The sequence below is a fragment of the Aricia agestis genome, chromosome 20, assembly GCF_905147365.1.
Source record: "Aricia agestis chromosome 20, ilAriAges1.1, whole genome shotgun sequence".
Classification (NCBI taxonomy): domain Eukaryota; kingdom Metazoa; phylum Arthropoda; class Insecta; order Lepidoptera; family Lycaenidae; genus Aricia; species Aricia agestis.
In genome coordinates, this window is record NC_056425.1 from 3,364,468 (window position 1) to 3,388,991 (window position 24,524).

Here is a 24,524-nt window from a genome sequence, read left to right on the forward strand (position 1 = left end):
CCGCTGAATCAATTTTACTGAAATTTGGTATGGAGATACCTTGAGTCCCGGGAAAGGACATAGGATACTTTTCATCCCGGAAAAATATACGGTTCCCGCGCGATAAATTAATTTTGGTGCAACGGAGTTGCGGGTATCATCTAGTATTATAAATACTTATTCCAAAGTTTGTCTATCTTTCTGTCTGTCTGTTACCTCTTCACACCCAAACCGCTGAACCGATTTTGCTGAAATTTGGTATGGAAATACTTTGAGTCCCGGAAAAGGACATAGGATACTTTTTATCCCGTAAAATGTACGGTTCCCGCGCGGTAATCGATTTATCGCCCCCGAAACCCCCTATATACTAAATTTCATGAAAATAGTTGGAGCCGATATATATATATATATATACGAGCAATTCTCTTATATATATATGTATATATATATATATATATATATACATATATATATAAGAGAATTGCTCGTTTAAAGATATAAGATATGTGATATTAGCTATGTCCACACTATGCAATTTCATCTTCAATTTCGTCGTCATCTTTTTATTCAACTTTCGTTTGGCAATATTCAATAATTAAATGCGTCAAAATCCTCGCATGCTCTTGATGAACAAAAAAAGGCACAGTGTGGACAAAGCTAAAGATTTTGTACATAGGCTCCATTTTTCCGCAGTTTTTTAATAACCTCTGTGTGCAGCCGTAATCTGTTAAAACCTTATTTTCAAGTTATCAAGAGTAAGGGAAAACCAAGTCGGAAAAACCGACGTGTTATGAAATATTAAACAGGTTAGAGACCCCGTCGCGCGTCGTGCTCAGTGTGTGTTTGTTAACAGAATTCATATTATCGCAGACATATTTATTGGTTAAATATTACGTAAACTTTTCTATAATAATTTTAACACGAGTGTATGTTTAAAAATGATTTTCGCCCTAGCGATATAGTTTGGTTCACGGATAGATCAGGGAAAGACAACCGTGCGGGAGCCGGATCCTACGGAGGCAGGCCCCCAAGAGGCAAACATGCCAGTTTGGGGGAGTTTGCGACCGTGTTTCAGGCTGAGGTATTCGCAATCATCGGTTGCTTACGACGAGTAGTAAGCCTAGAGATGGCACTAGTTAACAAGAATATTTTTATCTTCTCTGATAGTCAAGCTGCAGTTAAAGCACTGACTGCTGCAGAAGTTTCGTCAAAATTGGTTCTGGAATGCATTGAGACGTTGAACATGCTAGGAAAGGACAACAAAATACGGTAACGAAACCGCGGACGAATTGGCTAGGCTTGGGGCTGAGAGTCTCATATATGGCCCAGAACCAGTCTGGGGAATATCTCCCAGTACCACAAATCAAGTGCTCGAGGAATGGGTTCGCAAACTGAGCAGGAAGCAATGGGTTTAGACCCCTGGCCTTGAACACACTAAGGCACTAATTTCTGGCTTCAACAAGAAACTGTCAGGAATAGTGCTCACCATGGGTAGGAATCAATTAAGAATCCTTACCAGAAGCCTAACTGGGCACTGCAAGCTCAATAAGCACCTTAACAGAATAGGTGTTAGTAGCTCAATGACTTGCTTGCTTCTGCGAGGAGGAGGATGAAACACCTATACACCTTCTCCTTGAGTGCCCTGCTCTACTACAGAGCAGGAACAGACACCTTGGTTGCTACGAATACACATCCACCGGGGAAATTCGTGGCACCAACCCCAACCACATCGTTCAATTTATGAGCAGCATTGGGTTGGGGACGGTACTCTAATGCGAAGGAGTCACAATAGATCCTCAAGGGTCGCACTGACATCAGGGCTACTTGACCTGCCTTCAGCAAAAAAAAAAATGTTTAAAAAATTATAAGTCGATATTTAACAATTTATAAACTTCTTGGAATTTTACTTAAATCCATTTCCAATCTATTATATTTATTATATAATTAATAAGATATTCTTTTATCGCCTAAAAAGAATCGTTACTTTGTCTGTTGTCAATCTATAATATAAAAATGAGTCGCTGAATGTGTTGCTAAGCGCAAAACTCGAGAACGGCTGAACGGATTGGGCTAATTTTAGTCTTAAAATATTCGTAGAAGTCCAGGGAAGGTTTTTAAGTGACACGATGTTCACCGGGACAGCTAGTAATAAATAAAAATTGTCACGTATCACCTTTTGTAAGAAAACATTAGAAATAAATTAGTTTGTAATAATTATAAAACATTTGTAAACAGCGATATTGGTAAGTGATAAGAAGCAGGCCCTCAAAATGGGACAAACAAAACTTTCCCACCGTAAATCATAAGAAAAGCAAAAGAACTTTCAGAAATAAATTATTATTTACTGGTTGACATTATCATGATTAAATAATCGTTTTAATCAAGCTCTTCAGCTACAAGCTTAACCGCAATGTCACTTGAAAAAAAAAAGAAAAAAATACTTGTTTCCCTTTGACCCAATTTTCTAACTTTCTCCGCGCACTTCCTGAACTTTTACTCTCATCGATCATTTGTTATTTCCGTTGCCTTTGAAATTGCATGAAAAAGTATCGCGAAAGAGCCTCGCTTACGAGTGAATAGGCCAAAGAAATAGCAAGACCTCACAGAAAGCGTACTTGATTTATGTATCGTAGATACTCGATGATATGGCTATAATCAATGACTTAAGAAACAGGCTATAATTAATTAAATATCAATCAGCGCTCAGTTCTTTAGTTGAGTTGTGTTCTTTAATTTCGACAGGGGAGCCCAAAGTTATATTAGAGATAATGAAGAGTGAGATTTGTCATTTGACATAACACTGTCTGGTACCGTGGCATTAATGCTCGATGACATAATTACCTACATTTTGCTCGCATTAGCTTTGTCCACACTGTGCCTTTTCTGTTCGTCAAAGGCATGCGTTATAGTCAGCGTTGCCAGACGTCCCGATTTTGGCGGGACGTCCCGATTTTTTCATCAAAATTAAATGTCCCGCGCGGAACAGGCTCAGTCCCGCTTTTCGGGGAAAGCCCGAACGTACGTTCAGCGTGCTGAGAAAGAAAGGTGCGGGAGATAAGAGAGTGGATTTTCTTCGGCTACTTTTGCTATCCATTGTCACGTAAACGTTATTTTAACGCAAATAAAAAGCAAAAATTTAAAAAACTTTTGATTTTCTACCTGTTTTTATTTTGTCCCGCTTTTGACTGAAGAATCCCGCTTTTTCACTCAAAAAGTTCCAAAGCCCCGACTTGTCACAAATAAAATCTGGCAACGCTGGTTATAGCGCAGTCAACAGCGAACGTGAGGCATGCCCGCGACGCATGCCCTCTGACCGTATCCAAAACTTCGAAAATGACAACAATGGCGTTGCGTTCTTTGACGCAATCAATTATTGAATGCGCCAATATGAAAGTTGATGACGAATATTGAAGATTAAAGTGCACAGGGTGGACATAGCTATTATGATTTATGTCAAATCCCATTTTTAAGCTATTGCATAGCTTTTGTCGCGGGCTTTGAGTGCGGCAACCGCATAAAAAATTCCGTAATGAAAATAAACCTAGCATTCCGGTATATGTTTATTTTTCTCGATGCCTAGCATCCCCCACTCTGACCGCTGTGCTGGTTGGCACATTTTTTGTGTGTGTGCGACTAGACGTATGCGAATTATAATTGCAGAAATTGATAAAAATGCTATGCAATAGCTTTACCGCGGCTTTATCTGACTTTACTGTCGAGTTACCGTTGACTAAACCCTCAGGGTTTTTGTCTAAAAAGCCTGGGCACTTTACCAACACCTAAACACGAACTTGACATTCGACTCATGTAATGCTAAGTACTCACATGCGGTTTTGCTCTATAGTTTTACTCCAAATTGAGTACATAATAATTACTGTGTGGACCGCAAAACTGACAGCTCGAATGCTCGCATCAAGCCGGCTTGATTGAATAAAATATTATATCGATTTAGAATAAAACTATCGACCAATGCTGAATGTCTGGACGAAATTCCGAGCCGCGGGTTTTCTCGATCGAGCAAAACCGTATGTGAGTACTTAGCATAATACAAGTTGCAACTCACATTTTGATAAACGTGTTGGCTAAGTCCCCTGATAGTAAATAATTTCCAGCTATCCATCCTGCTCTGGCGCCATCGCCCCCGGACTAGCAGCTGACATGCACTTCAAGGATGACGTCATAGCCTTCATTGGACCGGCCTGCGCCTTCGCCCTGGAGCCCGTAGCGAGACTGGCCGCGTATTGGAACACACCCATTATAACCGGCATGGGAGATCAGGTGAGTCTGTAGTGGGCTGTACTAATGTTATAATTGCGAAGGTCTGTCTGTCATTGACTTCGTCTCGTTGAACTCATTTTAAAGAAATTTTTATCTGGATGTACTCTGAGTCCAAATAAAAATCATCGGATAGATTTCATCTCAAGCGATAATCCTCATCTACAACGCTTTCAGCTGGCTATCATCAACAGTTGGCAATACAGTAGAAATAATGTCTATTAAAAACTCGTAAGCAAGACGAATGTACGCAGACATTAGCGTTATCAAACAACTAGAAGAAGCAAATCTATGCAGTACCCGATCGCACGCGCGTAATACTTGTCTGTTTTCTGTGACTATGATTTTAAAGACACGACTGAATTACTCTACATAGGTCTCGTAGTGGCAACACTATAGTAGAAGGACGCCTCCGTGGTCCAGTTCGAGAAATGTTATTTCCAAGTTTGGTTAGGGCGAAGAAGGCTTATCACCTGATTGATCCAGTCCGGTGCGCGTACATAGTTGGGCATTATAAAATAATGCGTATCTGGCCTGGTTAACGAAACCAACCACCGTCACCGAATCCGGTGTGGCTCTATTATTATAATACTACCTCTATTATAGTAGAGAAGTGTGTATACAGGGTGTAACAAAAATAAGTGATAATACTTTAGGGTGTGTACGTGTTCCTTGTACAGAGTTCACTGTGAAAGTAGCAGCGCTGAAAAACCAATTTTTTTTTTTCACTTTTGTATGGGAAAACTCGTGACGCTCGGGCCCTTGCCCATACAAAAGTGAAAAAAATGTTTGGTCTTTCAGCGCTGCTACTTTCACAGTAAACTCTCTACAAGGAACACGTACACACCCTAAAGTATTATCACTTATTTTTGTTACACCTGTATATAAGGGTTCGTAGTGGGTAGATTTAGGTTATAGTTTTGAACCGCAATTCAAAGTTACCCAAAATGAGCGTACTTAATATTGTTATTTCTCAAAGCAGTTGATACGGTTGATCATTTATATTATTAATTATTGTTAAACAATAAACATGCTTGAGTGGAATTTTACAACCATCTAGCATCTTAGTGCACAGTAACTACTTGGGTACGTTCGATGTCTTATCGTTTTAGTGATATATTTTACAAATATTTATATATTTACAGTAATTAATATTGTAGATACATTATACATATAATAATATGGTATTAGGATTTCAATAATAATGATACAGTATACATTATACACTATAACTGAAAGTAGGAACGAGTAAGCCGGCTATAAAAAAAAACATAATTTATTATAATTTCAAAAAAATTATGTTCATCATCAATACTTTACATAAGTTAGATTCAGATCATCACTATCACATACATCTCAAAATTCTTAAATAATGTTATTACTAAATTAGTTTAGGCTGGATTTATATGCGTCCGAGCGAACGAACGGTTTGGCCTCTAAGGGGCAACCCACAACCATACCACGTCGCAACGACAAAATGCTGTCAAGCAGTGGTTACGTGTGAATGGTGTCGCTGCAGCTTTTGGTAGAACTTGCATTGTGGTATCGACAAAATGTCGACATGGTTGCGTTGTCGCTAGTAGTTGCGATGTGGTGGGACGGGGGCATGGGCGTACCGAGGGGGGGGGGGGGGGGGCAGGGGGGGGCAGCTGCCCCCCCCCCCCTGGATCATGTTGACGTCCCTACTAAGTATATTATCTAGTACTTTTATCTATAAAAATAAGAACGAATTTTTGCCATTTGTTTGCAATACAATATTTTTAGAACTAAAAATTATTAATTTTTTATTCTTTTTAAACACCTAGCTTATGAAAAATCTGATTTGCCCCCCCCTGGCCCAGAACCTGGGTGATTTGCCCCCCCCTGGCACCAGAACCTGGGTAATTTGCCCCTCCCTGGCCCAGAACCTGGGTACGCCCATTCACGGGGGGAAGAGTGCGGGCGGTGTGCGCACACCATCGTTGCATCGACGCAACGTTGTGGTTGCGATGTGGTCGGCCACTAGTTCGCTGGTTGTTGCGATGTGGTCGGTATCACACACGTGGTCGACGACGACTGCAAAATGTGGTACGTGTGAACAGACTTATTCATTTACAATACAAAATATACGCCAGACCACGTTGTGTGGTTGTGGTTGTGGTAGTGGTGTGGTTGTGGTGTGGTTGTCCAAACCAAAGTCCAAACAAAACGAGATCACAAGCAAAATATGTATATGTACGATTTCTTTGAATAGCGGCGCGGCCTTGCCGTCATTTACATACAATTGCTTGTGATCTTGCGGTGTAGCCGCCGATGCCGAACCGCGTGTTCGGGCGGACACAATATATAAATCGATATAAATTAGTTCCTTGGTATCAGTTTAATACCAGCATTGGTATCTTTGTTAGCGAATGTGATCTGGTCATACTTTTTCGGGTTGAATGCTTGTTCCTTCAGCGTGTGGTTCCGTAGGAACCATGCGACGCCAGATTTTACTTGGAGGCGGGCTAATCGTTCACCTGAAAAAAATAACAAGAAATTAGAATTTTTAAATTAAAAACATCTTTTTGTGATATGTTTTTCCGAGTTCTGGATTTAGGCGCGTTCTTTTGACTCAAAAAGTTTTAAAGGCCGGCATTTTTCACATCTTATCACATCCGGCATTCTTTAATAAGCAAAAGGAAGGTTTCATGAACTTATTATTAGTTTCTTATTTTTGTGCATCAGCAAGTAGGTAGCAGCAGCATTTTGTGTCACCTACCTAGGTGACACTAAATGTAATATCGAAAAAATAGCTCACATCGCGTTGTATATAGCATGTCAGCCACGACATGAATTTCGCTATTTGATCGGTCTGTGATTGCCACAACGCGTCGTGGCCGTTTTTATTAGGGCCACAACGCGATGTGATCTATTTTTTCGCTCAATGAGCGATTTCGATCTTTAAACGTAACACATTTTTATGTATATAAGGGATTACAATTGAAAACATTATTTTTGAAAACCAAAACGTACTAACATTACACCATTGCTACTTTTAAGGCACTTATAACCGCAATAAAAATATATTCAAACACTTACCTATGCAAACGCGATTTCCGCCACCGAAGGGTAGGAAACTGGCTCTCTTGATGTTTTTTATATTCTCCGGTGAGAATCTTTCGGGGTCGAATACGTCAGCGTTCGGAAAATTGTTCTCGTCCCTGTGCAACGCGTGAATAGGTATCACTATGATTTCATCCTTCTCTACTCGGAGTCCTCCCGGCAGTGTCGTTTTGTTCACGCACTGCCTCTGAATCTGGGCGATCGGCGAATGTTTGCGCATTGACTCGTTCAACACCATCTCCAAGTACTGCATGTTGTCGACGGCATCGTACGTCAAAGCGTCCCCGCATTTGGTAAACGCCTCGTCTATTTCTTGGTGAAGCCGGGCTAGTACTTTAGGGTTACTGGCCAGCTCCAAAAGAACAAAGTGCATCGTCGTCGCGGACGTGTCTACCCCGGCCAAGAAGAAGAAGAAAGCCTGAGCGGCCAACACCTCGTCCGACGGATCGAGCTCGTACCCCGTGATAGCGTCCTGCATCCTTCCGCTGTTCTGCAGCTCTATGCAGGTGTCGATGAAATCGTGGCGAGGGTCCCTATCCCGTCTTCGTCGGTCGATCACCTGCTTGAAGGCGCCGACGAAGAAATCCTTGTAGGCGTCGAAGAATTTCAAATTCAATAGGTTGAAGAGGCGGGGCGAGATCGTCGAAACGGAGAATTTAAAGTTGAAGGCGAAGTTTGGTCCTATAACATCCCTGACCATGTGGAGGAATGGGGAGTCGGTGTAGTTCTTCGGGCTCCCGTCCAGGCCGAAGACGGTGGCGGCGATGCAGGCGGTAGTGTACACGGAGAGAGCGTGGAACGAGTCGGTGTTCGTGAGCTGAACGTTGTTGTCGTTGCTGATGAAGTCGCAGGCGATTCTGTCCATGATGTAGAACATGTTCTTGAGCTTCCTGCTCGTGAAGATGGGCGTCATTTTCTGTCTGATGAGCCTCCATCGCGGGTAATCGTCTATGAACAGCACGTTGTCCGCGAGAACGTCCCGCGGGTTTTGGACGGTGCCGCGACTAAAGAAATTCTGGAAGTCGCCCTGCAGGACGGCATGAACGTCGTTCAGATCTTTCACGATGAGGGCCGGCTCGTTCAAAAACACTCCTATATACTTTTCGTTAGGATACTTCTTGTAAATATCCAAGTAGACTTCTCCTAAGGAGCATTGCCGTGTTATGTACGTCTGTAAGACTCCCTCCTCCTGCACTATGTTTTTCTGTTTCCAGTAATCTTTGTTGCGATTTCTATACTTATAAACTATAAATAGTATAGTCAGAACTAATAGTAGATAGTAGTAAAGCATGATGACAAGCGAGACTGCACAGATTCCGAGGTATACTGAGCGGAAGTTCGATCAATATTTATATAAGAGCTATTAAGCGGACAGTATTTAATTGTTTTTGAGTGGTTCCGTTGCACAACATTATGATAATAAGCATGACTAGCGAGTTTTCTTATCGCTTTCTATGATTATGACTTATGAGTTTAGACAATGTATAAAATATAATAATCAATAGTGCAAGGGTGCCATTAGAGTAAGTACGCCAATGGAAGAAGTGATTTCAAACACGTTTTTAGTGTCTAATTTGTTGCCGAATGAACTGTAAATATTTGGTCAAAGTAATTATATTATGTGTGTGTCTATGAATGTTCGGGTAGCCAACAGACGTTTTATTGTTCTGTCTGTAAGAGAACTGTATACAAAATGACGCATAATATTGTAACATCTGCTGCCAGTCAGGTACTCGTAGCCAGCAACGCCTGGTGCTTACTTGTCGCATGTACACTATCGAAGAAAATGATTCATGGATCTACGTCATTCGGTCGGGTTATATGTCAATTGAATGCCGTGATCTAGCTAGTCTAACAAATAGCGTAGGTCCGCCTATATGAATCAACTTCTCTTATATTTAACACGTTCAGACCGGGGTGTACCACCGGTGGAGCACGGAGTACTCGCTGACAGGGCGGGGTGTACCACCGGTGGCCACATCACACCTGACTTTTAATGTACTAAGAAATTCGTGCCGCCTTGAAAGCGAGTATTGTAATTACCGTTCCCGCCCTGTAAAATCGACAAAATTTCATAGTGTAGCTCAGGAGATGGATATTATTTCGGGAAGTAAAAAAAAACAGGATTGAAAAATTATACCTACTTATTAGAAACAAAATATGACAAAATCACGATAAATGGTACGAAATGCAAATTATTTCTACTGGATCAAATTAAAAAAATGTTTATTTATAGGAAAACTAAATCAAACATGAAAAAAATTATAAAGACATTGATAGTACAAGACGAAAATTATTTTTGATGAGTCACATGCAGAGCAAAACGTATTCACGCGTTTTGATTTTTTTCTGGCCATAGCCGCAGATTCGGTTGTTGTAATACGGTCGTAACAAGGCCTGCATCTCTTTCGAGTATTTCTAAGCATTCCTTCGGTTTTCTCTGACTTATGTTTTGGCTTCCGTTGAACAATCGGCTCACCTTCCTCTGCAGCATCATCGGGTCGATTATCAGTGCTAGACTTGCTAATCATCTCTTTTATAATTTGTTCCCAGAATTCTAAAATACTTAGTTTCTTTCCTTCTCCAAACTTCTGCCAAGCATTTAATAACAATTTCGGTGATAAGTTTGCGGTACCACTTTAGGGTTTTTCTAAGGCTGGTATAGTACGAAGCCATCTGATCTGATACATATCCACGCGTGATGAGTGATGAGCACAGCCGTAGCTAGAGGGGGGCATTGGGGGCAATGCCCTACTTTAAAATCATAATGCCCTTCCTTAAAAATACCAAAATCCAAGAAAATCAATCAATTATGATTATTTTTTTACTTCTGCCCTACCTGTAACCAATGCTGCCCTACCTCAAATCTGACTCTAGCTACAGCCCTGGTGATGAGACAAAACAATTGACCTATTATAGGATTGTGAGATCGTTAGAAAGAGAGATAATGCATAATTCATGCATAATCGTTGGCTGCGTCTACCGGTGGCGCACCCCGCCCGGCAGGTCTTTCGGTTTATGGGGCGGTGATGTACCACCGGTGGCCACATGAACATTTGCCCCGTTTGGATATCATATACCAGTTCATGAGGTCCCGGTCTGAACGTGTTAAACTACATTATAGTCAAACTATCGGCCGACTTAAAGTCCGCAGTCTGCGGGGGCTCTAAGAAATCAACACGATAGCTTTATCCCTGCGACCGTCCACCAAACCATTACTTTTGAAATATCTATAAATAGCGGGGTATAGACAAAGCGATGCCGCGGTCGATTTGTTTCGTCCCCTCGGTCAAGAGTGCAAACAAATCACACGAGAGCCGAGACTCCGGACTGCGAACTTGGCATTGAGCCGGTAATGGGATTAAACCTGGGGGTAATGGGGTGAGAGGTGATGGAATTTCAGGTGCTGATGTGTAGCAACATCATTATGGTGATATACTTAAAATTATTAAGAACTAGATGATGCCCGCAACTCCGTTGCGCCAAATTTGTTTATAGCGCGGGAACCATACATTTTTCCGGGATAAAAAGTACCATATGTCCTTTCCCGGGACTTAAAGTATCTCCATACCAAATTTCAGCAAAATCGGTACAGTGGTTTGGGCGTGAAGAGGTAACAGACAGTCGTTAGCTTTTAAATGGACATGTAAGTAGCTGAATTTATTATAACTATGGTACTGATATTACTTAAGATTTTTAAAATAGATTGCTCTAAACAAAGGAAGTTGTAGGTTTCAAAAAATATAATTAGTTAATATAATTTACCGATGCGTGATTAAAGTGTACTATAATAGCAAAATTATGTTTTAAAGTTATATCATCACTTGCCTAGTAAGATCTTGTTGACTCCATTCGGATAAGATTTTGACTTGTAATATTTGGTCTGTCCTTATTCGTATTACATATTTACTAACCCTTTATATTTTGGTCTGTCTTTTCTCCCTAATACATATTTACCAACCGAATAGAATTTAAGACGTCTTCTAAACATTTTTATTTTTTTAGTTACAGTTTGGTATAACGGTTGAATGGTCATATAACATTTTCATTAATAAAAATAAAGAGTCAGCGAGCTTAAAAAAAAAAGTGCGTATATTTTTGTATTCTTCGAAGTAGCACGAGAGAATACTTTAGGGAATGGTTTAAATCATATTTACTCAACTAATGCGGGGTTTACACGGGTGATAGCCGCACGATTTGCGCCGCACGGCGAAAATCAACTGTCTAAACTCTAAGGCTGGTTTTATCGTTAAGCGTTTCGGCAGCGCCGTTGGGACGCCGCGCGTTCGAAGATGTATGGGGGTAGTAGTTGCGTTTTAAAGTCGCGCGCTTGAGCAGCGCCGTTCGTCCATACGGTTGTTACATCTTCGAACGCGCACGCTCCAACGGCGCTGCGAAACGCTTGACGATAAAACCAGCCTTAATGGCAATACGCCGCCGCGCCGCATGCCGAATTGCCATTTAGACAGTCGATTTTTGCCGTGCGGCGTAAATCGTGCGGTTATAGTCACCCGTGTAAACCCAGCATAAGACAAAAGTGACAAGATTATTATTCGTGAAGACAAAAGTTGTGTTTGCTCTAGAAATGTTTGATAATTGAATTTTACTACTGCGTCTATAGTTTACCAAAACAAAAATACAACAAAACAGAACTGTACCTACTATCCATACTAAAAATTTTAAATACGAAGGTGTGTTAGTCTGTCTGTTACCATTTTCACGTCTAAACCGCTGAACCGATTTTGCTGAAATTTGTTATGGAGATATTTTTAGTCCCGGGAAATAGGATACTTTTTATCCCAGTAAAATGTACGGTCCCAGCGCGATATCGAATTTTGGCGCAACGGAGTTGCTGGTATCATTTTAATTACGTATTTAAAGTACTATTATACCTAATCGTTTAGACTTTAGAGTGTGATAAAGAAGACGATAAGCATATTTGGGTAGTAATGTGTCCAGAACGAAGAAGCCAGAATCTTATATGAAATCGAAAAAAAGGAAATCAGCTAGTTCTATCGTTCTATCGTTTAGATATATAAATCTACAACGTGTAACAAAACTTTAGGCCTTCGGGCCGGGAGCCCGGGACACATAAACACGATACGATATCGTGTCCTACTCCTACCACGATGTGGCGTCGTCTCACGATGCGACGTGGCGTCGTGGGAATCTACGACGAGCATCGTAAAAACTACGTCGCCTCGTCGTAACGTGCCACGATATACGGCACGACTCACGATGCGTTCCTGTGTCAGTACCACAGTTGTTATTCAAAATTCAAAGATGATGCATCGTGAGTTTCTATGTATCGTGGCACGTTACGATGTCGCGACGTAGTTTTTACGATGCTCGTCGTAGATTCCCACGACGCATCGTGAAACGACGCCGCATCGTGGTACGACTCGACGTCGTATCGTGTGTATGTGTCCCAGGCTCTCGGCCCTAAGGCCTAAAGTTTTGTTACACGTTGTAGATTTATAAATCGAAACGATAGAATTCGTATTTTGAAATGTAGTGTGGTGTAATGCCCAAAGTTATTGAATAAATGTTTTATTATTATTATTATCGTGTTTATATGTCCCGGCCCTTAGGGTCAGTCTTTTATGTCATATAGAGTTAACTACAAAGTAGAAGCGCTGAAAGAGCAATTTTTGTGGTTTGTATGTCATATGCCAATTATTTGCCCATTCAAAAGTTTAAAAAAGTTACTTTCACAGTGAACTTAATCCAAGGGACTCATACACACCGTTAAGTATTATCACTTTCTTTTGTTACACCCTGTATATCAATAGTATCGTGAGCGTGTGTGTGTAAATTCCAGCTCGTGAAAATATGTTCGTGTGTAAATTCCAACAGCGCTGCCAAGCGATTTTCCAAGCAGTATATTCAGAGCAGTTGATTCCTAGGCAGGTGGCGGCCCTACATAATTTGGTTGGTTAACGGCCGTTCCCAATATTTGATCTATCTCTGATTTTGCCCTACTAGAGATAGGAATAGCTCACAATTGACATAATATGTCTAATGTTAGCTATTCCTATCTCTAGTAGGGCAAAACCAGAGATAGATCAAATATTGGGAACGGCCATAAGTCAAACCGCAGCCGTCAGTCAGTCAGATGACAGATCACGACTAGACGTATTGAATTGACATAACCCAACCAACTGACGTAGGTCCGTCAACTGCCTAGGAATCACTTTCCTCGATAGTACAAACTTAGCCGATAGTACTTGCCGCAAGTTAGATTGAATGAATGTGAAATTAATCACGAAGCTCTTAAGGGCTCTCGGGGGTGTAATCCCGGTAATGCGGCCTGTCACTAATTACTGATGTGCGTGTAGTACGCTCAGCTACAGTTTAACTTTTAGTAGTTTTCTAATCAGACTCGTTTTGTAAGCGACAGAGCGTGGCCTCTACACAAAAAAATATATTAAGGAACATGCAAATATAATATTTATGAAAAATTTGCTATTAAAATATTACAAAAATATAAAAGAACTGCAAGGTTAATATTTTAAAAAATATTGTTTTTTTTTTTACAAAAATTACGAATTAAAAGTGAAACTTGAAACGGAACAGATTTCAAAACACCAATCAGCGTTCAGTGATGTCAGTCGTCACACATACTATCCCCGCTTTCCATTTAGGGTTAAAAACGATCAAAATGCCTCCTATTTTGAGCGTTTTGATCGTTTTTAACGCTAAATGGAACGCGGGGCATGGCAACTTTTGAGAGGTACGATCAGGTGGAGCCATTCTCAATAATTGTCAAACAGTAGTGACGTCATGCAGACTATAGATCCGTTTTGGCGCCAAAATTTAAATTGACAATTTAAACCGAATTTTTGCAGTAAATTCAAGTGTCTTAATTTTTAAATATACTTGTGGTCTAATCTACATGGATTTCTTTAAAATAAACACAACAATAAAACGCATCTTCTCTAGTGCGCCGATGTTTAAATAAATCGTTGCATACAATTGCTTGTAATCTCCTTGTGTAGCGGTCAAACCGCTCTGTCGCACGGATACATATAAATTGAGTCTTAAAACCGTAATCAGCCATCACTACATTGCTTAAGTTCAAAGTCTCGTCCTTTTGCATGTAATAGCCCATTTAAAATTTAGATTTTGAAAACTAATAAAGGAAGTGGAAGGTTTCTATTATATACTATCAGAGAAGTTGATTCATATGCAGATGGCGGACCTACGTATTTTGGTCGTGTTATGTTAAACCCAGCCGACAGATGACGACTTACATTACCCACGCGCTTGCATGTGTACGCTTCAATAGAATCCAGGGAGAACCCCGGATTCGGCGCGTTTTGAGAACAAAACGCGCGTTATAAAAGCGCGCGCTTCAAAACGCCCAATGTGTACCGGCTCTTAGGTGAGATAATCCAACCAAATGTCGCAGGTCCGGCAATAGTTACCAAAATTTATATTGACTTGACATAACCCGACATTATTGAATTTTCTCTGATGGTGCAAAATAGAGTGGAATAGATTTATCAGATTCCTTCATATTAGAAGCATCTTTTGTTGCCAACTTGGCACAAATACTGCTAATATAATTCATATTCTAATTTCTAATTAGTTGTAAAAACATATCTTTTCAGTTTTCACAAGCAAAATTCAAGTTTTTAGATATTCCTAAAATTGCTATTGTTTATTACACAATACAAAAAGTGATATTTGTTCAACTATTTATATAAGGCTAATCAGGGTAAGTTCGGACACAGGATAAGTGCGAATAATTCAACTTATCACTCGATTAGTCTGTGTTTTGTATGCCTGGCGCTACGGGCATATACGCCATACTACACTGCAACCGCAAACTCTAGTAGCGTACCGTAATTGTAGTTTAATTGAGCGTAAACTTGAATTATCCGGACTCACCCTGATATATAATTTATTTATGAGCACAACTTTTTACGAATAAGATTATAATATAAGATATATCAGCATAACATTACATAATATTATAAAACTTAAAATATGCTAAGCATATTATGCTTTAATGGAATCATGAATATTATTAATGACCACTTAATCTTAAACAAGCTGTTATCAATACAGATAACACAGTTTACTTGTAAGACGTATACACAGTATAATAGCATATAGTATTGTAACTCAGTTGTGTCCTAAACATCAACATTCAAATCGTTCAACCAACCCAGAGACTTGAGCCTATTTATTGCTTCTGATAATTTAGAATTTTGATAGCGAAGTTAGATATCAAAAAACCGGCCAAGTGCGTGTCGGGCCACGCGCAATATAGGGTTCCGTAAACCGTAGTACAGCTAGTTTCTGTTTTTTTTAATGGTCAATTGCTACGTCATACGTGATATTCCTCGTAGGTAGACTCGTAGTCAAGTCGAAGTCAAGAAGAAATCACGCTAACGTGTGGGTGAACTACTGTAAAGATACTACTATATATTATTTAAATTGTATCTCAACATACAGATATAGAATCAATCAAAACAATAATGTGTCTCGATCTTGTTTGTATTCATAGGATTTCTGCTCTTGTGCGTTTCCATTTGGTTACGATACGACCTTTGGTGTTAGAAATAAGACAAGGAGTGGGTTGCACCAACTTCCTATAACTATAATAAAATGTTAAACCGACTGTCAACTCTGGTCAGTAATGGATTGATGGAAGATTTTCAAAAAATATCCTTGATCATTGAATAAATTTTTATATTATTATGTATATTTTTATGTTTCACACACAAAATAGGCCGCTATAAGGAAAAATGATCAAAATGTTTTATTCCAATTACCCCGGTATTGCTAGAGTCAAGTTATTTTCTAATTTTTGCCATCAGATTCTGGTAGACCTATAATAGCCTAATTCATTTGTTTCTTTAGTTAACAAAATACAGCGCAAGCATTTTTCACATAGCTCCTACACTAGAAAGGACAATGACCACTGGCGCCACCTCAAATTATTTTGACTTTACACACTTATTATTTATACTTTGCCCGCTCGTTAAATGGTAACTAACCGTGTTAAGTCTGTTCATATTATTGAGACAAGACAAAAAGCAGCTTGAAGTTGTTGCTTTGTTCGTCATATTTCAGTGTAAACTAAGTGGCACTAGAAAGGTACACGTTGCCGGCAGGGCGATACGATCTAGCGACAAGTAAGCAACAGGCGTTTGATAGCAGAAATTGCACAATATTGTCTTCGTATGCACTGACGGACAGAAGATATTGTGCAATATCTGCAGCTGTCAAAGGCGTTTTTAAGCTGATCGCACATTTGTGAGCACCGTACGCGCCGTACGCGTTGAACGCACCGCATAGTACACGAAATGCGGCGCGTACGGACGTGCGGACGAATGTGCGAGGTTTCACATCATTTCATACAACGCATTCTAAAACGTGGCGCGTCTGGCGCGTGCATTCTGATGAATGTGCGATCACCTTTAGGCGATTAGTTGCCGAAAAGTAGCCGGCTTCTGTCTGCAAAATATTTGTGTAATTGGCCTTCGAGTAATAAGCAATTTTGTCTCCAGCCACCTTCGGAAGGTGAGCTCGCCGCGCCAGCGAGCGTCGTCAGCCGCATGCATCGACTCAGAAACTTGAAGAAGGGCTCCGAGGTACGTCACCATGAAATATTCATGAGCCGAGATATCACTCGCGCACAAATTACGCGATTTGTATTCATTTTGTTGTCACTTTTTATGTGAAATACGCTTTGATATTTGAACCCTGTTTATATTTTATTATTTTTTTATTGGCGCAAAATATGTTTCGTAATGTTCGGGTTGCAGTTTATATGTATTTTCAATAACTTATTAGAAAGTGTAGTGCGTTTTTTACTCAGAACCTATTTCATGATATTGACTGCAACTTGCGGTCCGTCTAATGGCCAGTCTAACATGCGATATTTAACTTTTTTTTCTTCGATCAGCCTCAAACCCTGTTCAACGACAAGGGCAAGTACCCGACGCTGACGCGCATGTCGTACTGTCAGTGCCGGCTGCCGCGCGTCTTCACCAGCGTGTTCGAGCGGTTCGGTTGGGCGCATGTCGCGTTGCTGCTGGATAAGTCCGACTTGTTCTCGCTTACTGTAGGTAAGTCGATCAGCAGGGCGACTCACGATTCCCGTTCGACATGGATTCGTAAACTTTACCGTGCGGTCATTGGGCTATGCCTGGCGCGGCGAGCGTTTATTGGATCGGTGAAGTTTCCGAATCCGAGTCGAATTGCGCATTGTGAATCAGAGCTCTGCGGGGCTAACATGGTCAAATAGCAATTCCTCTCAATCAATTCAGCAAATGAATTGTTAAAACTGTCAAACTGACAAATGTCAAATTAGTACGAATTAATGAATTGCTTGCACGCAGATTTGCATTTTGCGATTTTAAATAGTGAATCATATTATGATTCATTATATGATTCTCCAAAGCGACCATTTTAGCCCCGCTGCAGGGTAAGCCGGAACGAAAGACCCCCACCGTGTAAGAGCACTTCAGTCTGCGGGGCGCACATCGCATTGCTGCTGGATAAGTTTGACTTGTTCTAGCTTACTATGGGTATGGTAAGTACCTGTACTGGATCTGTAGCAAAAGATATGTACTTCTACCCAGTGACGGATTAAGACTACTTGAAGCCCTAAGCAATGCATGCCTGTGGGCCCCCCTATCCGTATCTCAACTAGAATCGGTCTTTGAACCTTTACTCTTCTGGTGCTCCCTCAGACGTGATGCCCTAGGCAATTGCTTAATTTGATTAAGGGCTAATCCGTCATTGCTTCTACCGTGTAAAAGCAATTCTGCTGGGCGAACGTCGCATTGCTGCTGGATAAATGCGGCTTATTCAGTCTTACTGTGGGTAAATGGATCTGTAGAGTAAGCAGGAACGAAGGATATTATACTCCCAGCATGTAAGAGCAGTTCTGCTGGGCGCACGTCGCATTGCTGCTGGATATGTCCGACTTGTTCTTGATTACTGTGGGTTAGTGGGGTAAGGGGATTTTCGAGGTAAGTAGGAACATTGGACTACTATATATACTCCTCGCGTGTAGACAAGTCTGTTGAAGCAGTTTGCTTGTCGCAAATCGTGCTGCTGCTAGATAAATCCGACTTTTTCTTGCTTACCATTGGCAAGTTAAGCTTTGAATTCTGGATTAGGCGATATGTTGACCGCCGGCTTATCGTCAGCTCCAATTTCAACATATAAAATGAATCTAAATCGGTTAAAAATTAACACTTTTATAAGATATACCATCGGTTCGGGAACTAACCCGGCGAGAAAAACCAGCGTAAGAAACTCGCACGGGGCCATCCGTATCAAAAACGCTTGTTCAGTTTTTAAAGATTTTCATTTTTCACGTGTTCTCATTTTAATTTAATATAATATGAGGTCACGTTAGCATGAGTAAACTTATAACAACTAGCAACAATAACATAGAAAATTATTAAAGTAAAAACAACGATGTAGTGAATTTGTGTAGTATTTATTGAACCGAATCGAAAACAATAATTTCTCGGAAAACAAAAACATTTATCACATTGTTAGTTTGTTTTTTCTCACATTACATGATAGTATAATTAGCAAACGTTTATTATATTATCTTCTTATCGTTTAGTTGTATTTTAAGCTGCAACTTTTACCAAAATCGGTTCACTGGTTTTTGAGATAGGGAATTTTAATTCTCTGCTCAGTTTTATATGAAAACTGGGCAGAGAATTAAAATTCCCTTAAAATGTTAGTCACAAGAAAGAAAACTAGGCAGTTCTGGTAATATTACAAACCGATTTGACCGGGTCGAATTGATAACCTCCTTTTTTGGAATCGGTTAAAAGAAGTTTAAGTAATGATGAACCGCCTTACTCAGATACATTTAATTATGATTAACCTTCAATTTAATGAAGTGTTTGACAGATAATGTATGGGTCTTGTGTCAAAATTTTGAATTAAGTACTTACATTTAAGTAATTAATGTTCCACTCTGAGTGCGGCAGTGAGTCACGCTGTAGTCTAACCCAGGGCTTCACTTCAGGTAAGAGCCTGGAGTGGGGTCTCCGGAAGAAGGGTGTGCTGAAGGCGGTCCGGGAGCTGGACGGCAACGAGCGGGAGTCCTGCGAGGCGCTGCTCAGAGACGTCAGCATGTACGCAAGAGGTAACGCGATACGAGCTAATTGGCTAATGTGTGTGTTGTGTGTGTATGTGTGTAGAGCTATACAGGGTGCAGGTGTAACAAAACTAATTAGTGATTGATAATACTACTTTAGGGTGTATATATATTATGTTCCCTATATAGAGTTCACTGCGAAGGTGGCAGCACTGAAAGAACAACTTTTGTATGGGCAAATTCCTAACGCTGGGGCGCTTGCCCATACAAATCACAAAAAAGCGCATTCAGAGCTGCTACTTTCACAGTGAACTCTCTAAAAGAAACACATACACAGCCTAAAGTATTATCACTTAGTTTTGTTACACCCTGTAGGGTTTGAAATATTTGTAGGATTTTTTTATAGATTTCAAGAAAACTTAATGCTAACTTACAATTTATAGTAAATAAAATAACTCTAATATCTTGGTAGAGACAATATTAAACCCAAGTAGCTAAATAATAGATAATCATGTACTATGTATCATAATAATGTTTGGTTGGTTGATTATAGGATATTATAGCCTATAACCTCCTTACTAATAAGAGTAATAAGATATGTGCACATTTTGTGTACAGTGACCTGTTTGCTCGTTTGACCCCTTATTTCATTTAAAAAAAATGAACTACTTAGTCAATACGTCTGGGACCAACTATGTGCGGGTTTCCTCACGATGTGTACATACACGACGTACTACAGGCGTTATAGTTGTGCCATTTTCCGTCCCGGAAACGTTAGGAAAGTGCCTTAGACAACAATAGCAATAACGTTTGCAATATTTGTGTTCATCCCCATGTGCTCAGTGGTGATACTGAGCGTGCGCGGGTCGCTGGTGCGCGAGTTCATGCTTGCGGCGCACTCGCTCGACATGACGCGCGGCGACTACGCCTTTCTCGACGTCGAGATATTCCAGGTAGACACATACAAATACCTCCAACTATTTAAAACTTATATTGTTTGAAAGAATTTTGTGTAATTAGTTTTAACCCCCAACCAGAAAGAGGGGTGTTATAACTTATATCTAGAATCCAAACGGGTGGACCGATTTTGTTTGAGTATTTTGTTTGAAAGCCGACATGATCGAGAGTGTTCTATACAAAAACTTCTATTTAAACTGAGGGTTCTATAGTAATATTTCATCATTATCAGCCAGCTCAGTGCTGTAAAATTGGGCTTTTCTATTTCATGAAAGGTAATAAGGAACTTTTAGTGATTTGATCGTTTCAATATTTTGCATTCTGATGCATATCTGAAAAAGCTATACTTAATGTTGGATTAAAATAGCAGAATCAAGCCAAACATCGTCATATTGTATCACCCAGGGCGGGTACTGGGGCGAAACCGGGTGGGCCACAGGCGATGATCGCGACGCGGCAGCGCGCGCAGCGTATGAGGCGTTGCTGCGAGTGTCGTTGAAGCTGCCCACAGGCGACCGCTTTGACGAGTTCGCCGACACCGTGCGACTGCGGGCCCGACATCACTACAACTACACCTTTTCGGATGGGGAAGAGGTAGGTTCTAGGACGAACGCAAGTCAGCAACGCTTTTTTAATAGTTTTCAGTGTTCGATTAAGCTGAAAAAGCTTGAAAAAATTGCGTGATAATGCAATATAGTTGGGGAGGGGAAGAGGGGATTTCGGGAGTAGCTCGAGCATGTCAGATTAAGCTTGCATAGGCTTTCGACATGTGTCTAGTTATCATGGTATAGAAATCAGATTTCTCACGTGGTGGGTAATTTTTTTTAAAATATTGAAATGTCGTCGGATCTGTCAGATTAAGATAGGGGATGTTTAGTATACCCTAAAGAAGCTTCCATATAAAGCACTGACGATTCAAAGGTTAGGTAAGCCTGTGGAGACATTTTGAAATATAAAAAAATAAAGCTTCATATTTTCTTAACTAAGCTTCGCAGATATTTTATTTAGCTCTAAAATAAATGATTTAGTCCTTGTTGTCTAAAATATATTTATAATTTACCTAAATAAGCAATTTTCTGAATATATTTTCTTTTTCAAAACTTTAAAATGGCTGCAGTTTCCGAACCCACCGCTAAAATAAAAAAAAACGCTCTTATTATTTTTTTTATCAGCTTTACCTAATGTGCAAAACCTACTAGGTCTTCATGACGCTCGAGTGACTACAAAAATAGCACCCTCCCCTCCTCTATGACACAGAGCTCTTCTTATGATGGGGCTGAAAGGTGGCTATAGGAACTCCCTCATTAAACCACATAGCCCCGCCGAGTTTGAGCTTCCTCTGATTCATATTGATGAGTACTTTGTCGTCAGATTGTTTCTAGGATCTAGTGATGGAGTTGAAACGTGGCCAAAGGAAGTCCGCAATAAAACGACAACAATGAAAACCAATCAAGTGTGGGTTCGTTTGATTTATCTTGAATACTATTACTCTTCAGCAATTGATTTCACAGATTGATTTATTGTCAATGGATTGGTAAAAATTAACCTAGTCGCATAACCTAAAGGTAGATATTATTATGATTTGTATGGACAAGCTTTTTAGCTTCTTTCTTCTGTGCAGGTGAATTTCTTTATCGGCGCGTTCTACGATGGCGTTTACCTGCTGGGTATGGCGCTGAACGAGACCCTGACCGAGCAGGGTGATCTGAGGGACGGCAGGAGCATCACTAGACGAATGTGGGGGAGGGACTTTCATGGTGAGAGATTTTGATGAATGCTTAAATAAACTCTTTGATGTGTATGCGTTTTACATATTAATTATTATACTCTGTTTCATGTCCGTTTTTACTATCGCTGGGTACACCTTAAGGTCTTTGTGAGTCTCTTAATACAACATGTTTTTACTAAAACTATAAATATGTCAACTAAATTCTTGATAAAACTTTAGGGGGTGTGTTTTTTTTTTATGAAATAAGGGGCAAACGGGTCACCTGATGGAAAGCAACTTCCATCGCCCATGGACACTCGCAGCATCAGAAGAGCTGCAAGTGCGTTGCCGACCTTTTAAGAGGGAATAGGGTAATAGGGGAGGGAAGGGCAGGGAAGGGAATAGTTGAGGGTAGGGAAGGGAATAGGGTAGGGGTTAGGGGATTGGGCCTCCGGTAAACTCACTCACTCGGCGAAACACAGCGCAAGCGCTGTTTCACGCCGGTTTTCTGTGAGAACGTGGTATTTATCCGGTCGAGCCGGCCCATTCGTGCCGAAGCATGGCTCTCCCACGTATAAACGTGATTTGTTTAAACGGGCATGACACATATTTACTCTTCAACTGTCCTGCGAAAACTTTGTATAACTCCACAAAATACGATGGAAAACACCGTGAAAGATGAATCCTAATTATTTCTCCGTTATAGGTATAACTGGCCACGTGCGTATAGATGAGAACGGTGACAGAGACGCGGACTACGCGATACTGGACCTAGATCCCGTTACTGGGAAATTTGAAGTGAGTTACATACGTTTAATTTTTATACCTTTGTAAAATCTTAACCCTCAACAATATTATAGTTAAAGATATTTAAAAAAAGTTAACGTTTTACTTAAAAATAATCATGAAATAATATCTAATTTATTCTATTCTCTTTGACATGTTTTCGAACTAAACGCTGCAAGTCGCGTCGTACCTTAAATGACTATGTACTTAATATTGGTTAACGGGCTAGACATTGAATTGTCTGGCCAATGTAACCGCTATGCAGCAAGATCTTGTGACTTGTGACAGCCATTGTGCAATATCTGCGGTCTTCTTCTTCTTCTTTTAAAAATGGCCGCCTCGGTGAGTTGCTAATGTCAGAGTAAACTCGTTGCATAGCCCATAGCTGTCACTTGATACGTAATCACCAGAGTAGACAGAATTAAGGGCCGGGACACAAAAACACGATATGACGTCGTGTCGTACCACGACGCGGCGTCGTTTCACGATGGGATGTCGTGTCGTGGGAATCTACGACGCGCGTCGCAAAAAACTACGACACGACATCGTACGACGTCGCGTCGTAGAAACTAACGTAGACATTCAATCATGAGACGTCGTATCGTGTTTTTGTGTCCTGGCCCTTAGGAGTACCTTGACTTTAAACAAACAGGCGAGTTTACGCGAGTTGGGTACGAGTACCACTTTCGACATGTTTCAGAATGCTGAGTAAATGCATAAAGCATAATTGCATAGCTAAGTAATGCTTACAACTCTTCTGAGTCGGCCTACTCGTTAGTTCTGTTTACTTTGTAATCACTGTGCCGATGACTATATAGGTGGTGGCGTTCTACCATGGCCTCAACAGCAGCTACAAGGCGGTAGCGGGCAAGGCGATCCACTGGCCGGGCGGCCGCCGCGAGCCCCCGCCTGACAAGCCGCGCTGCGGGTTCCTCGGCAACGACCCGATTTGCCAGGGAGGTACGCCTAGGTTCAGCACTGTTTAAGTTGGTTTTTATCCAGTCCAGCGACCAGCATCCAGTATCCATTGTTTGCCAGTACCTACTCCAACAAAAATTCAAATTCAACTCTATTTTTTTATCCTGCTTTGTAGGCTGCCCTCGCAGCATCTCTGGTCCGGCTTCCCTAGAACAATTCTTTTTTATTACTATCAAGCAAATTTTTTGTGAGTAGTCATCTTGATAAGACGAACAACAATTTTATTTGCAAAAAATCTCGAAAGTAGTAGAGTAACAGAGATAGAAAGGATATTTGATGGTCCTAAAATATGGATTGTTCTATTTGTAGGACAATGTTACTTTTAAATACTATATAATAAACCTATCAATATACAAAAAATCCGTCAGGGTTCCGTAGTCAACCAAGTTTTGTAGACAAAATTAATAACTCAAATGGACTGTAAGTACCATGTATTATTGAGAATATAGCACATATATTTATTAAACGATTTGTTTCACGCTGCTCAGAAGCCCAGACCGTTATAATATACTGTTTTATCGGTCTGGCGGTTTTCTTGACGTTCGCTGTAACAGGGGCCTGTGTCGCCTACAAGTAAGTATTTTAGTGGGATTAGACTTATCGTAATCCAGGCTTTAAAGTGTCGATAACCCCTATTTTTCAATTGTAGAGCAAAATACGACTTTTTCGGGC

At 40.5% G+C, this 24,524-nt stretch overlaps 2 protein-coding genes across 3 annotated transcripts in view; one reads left to right on the forward strand and one right to left on the reverse strand.

Moving 5' to 3' along the window:
* Window positions 1-24,524, forward strand: part of LOC121737209 (atrial natriuretic peptide receptor 1) — a 55,156-nt gene that overhangs the window by 2,941 nt on the left and 27,691 nt on the right. Inside the window, exons 2-11 of the mRNA XM_042128815.1 lie at window positions 4,092-4,257; window positions 16,860-16,943; window positions 17,258-17,420; window positions 19,352-19,471; window positions 20,267-20,376; window positions 20,786-20,974; window positions 22,002-22,137; window positions 22,795-22,886; window positions 23,693-23,834; window positions 24,341-24,425. Of these exons, the coding sequence (XP_041984749.1) occupies window positions 4,092-4,257; window positions 16,860-16,943; window positions 17,258-17,420; window positions 19,352-19,471; window positions 20,267-20,376; window positions 20,786-20,974; window positions 22,002-22,137; window positions 22,795-22,886; window positions 23,693-23,834; window positions 24,341-24,425 (1,287 nt within the window). The remainder of the gene's footprint in view (window positions 1-4,091; window positions 4,258-16,859; window positions 16,944-17,257; window positions 17,421-19,351; window positions 19,472-20,266; window positions 20,377-20,785; window positions 20,975-22,001; window positions 22,138-22,794; window positions 22,887-23,692; window positions 23,835-24,340; window positions 24,426-24,524) is intronic.
* On the reverse strand, window positions 5,553-8,688 carry LOC121737219 (probable cytochrome P450 6a13). 2 transcript variants are annotated; one of them, XM_042128828.1, is made up of 3 exons: window positions 7,315-8,688; window positions 6,554-6,752; window positions 5,553-5,634 (listed from the first exon to the last, which is right to left on the reverse strand). In XM_042128828.1, the coding sequence occupies exons 1-2, from the start codon at window positions 8,627-8,629 to the stop codon at window positions 6,595-6,597; spliced, it is 1,473 nt and encodes a 490-aa protein (XP_041984762.1). In that variant the 5' UTR covers window positions 8,630-8,688; the 3' UTR covers window positions 5,553-5,634; window positions 6,554-6,594. The 2 variants fall into 2 exon arrangements, with proteins under 2 accessions (XP_041984762.1, XP_041984761.1); XM_042128827.1 differs by lacking the exon at window positions 5,553-5,634 and having other exon boundaries at window positions 6,357-6,752.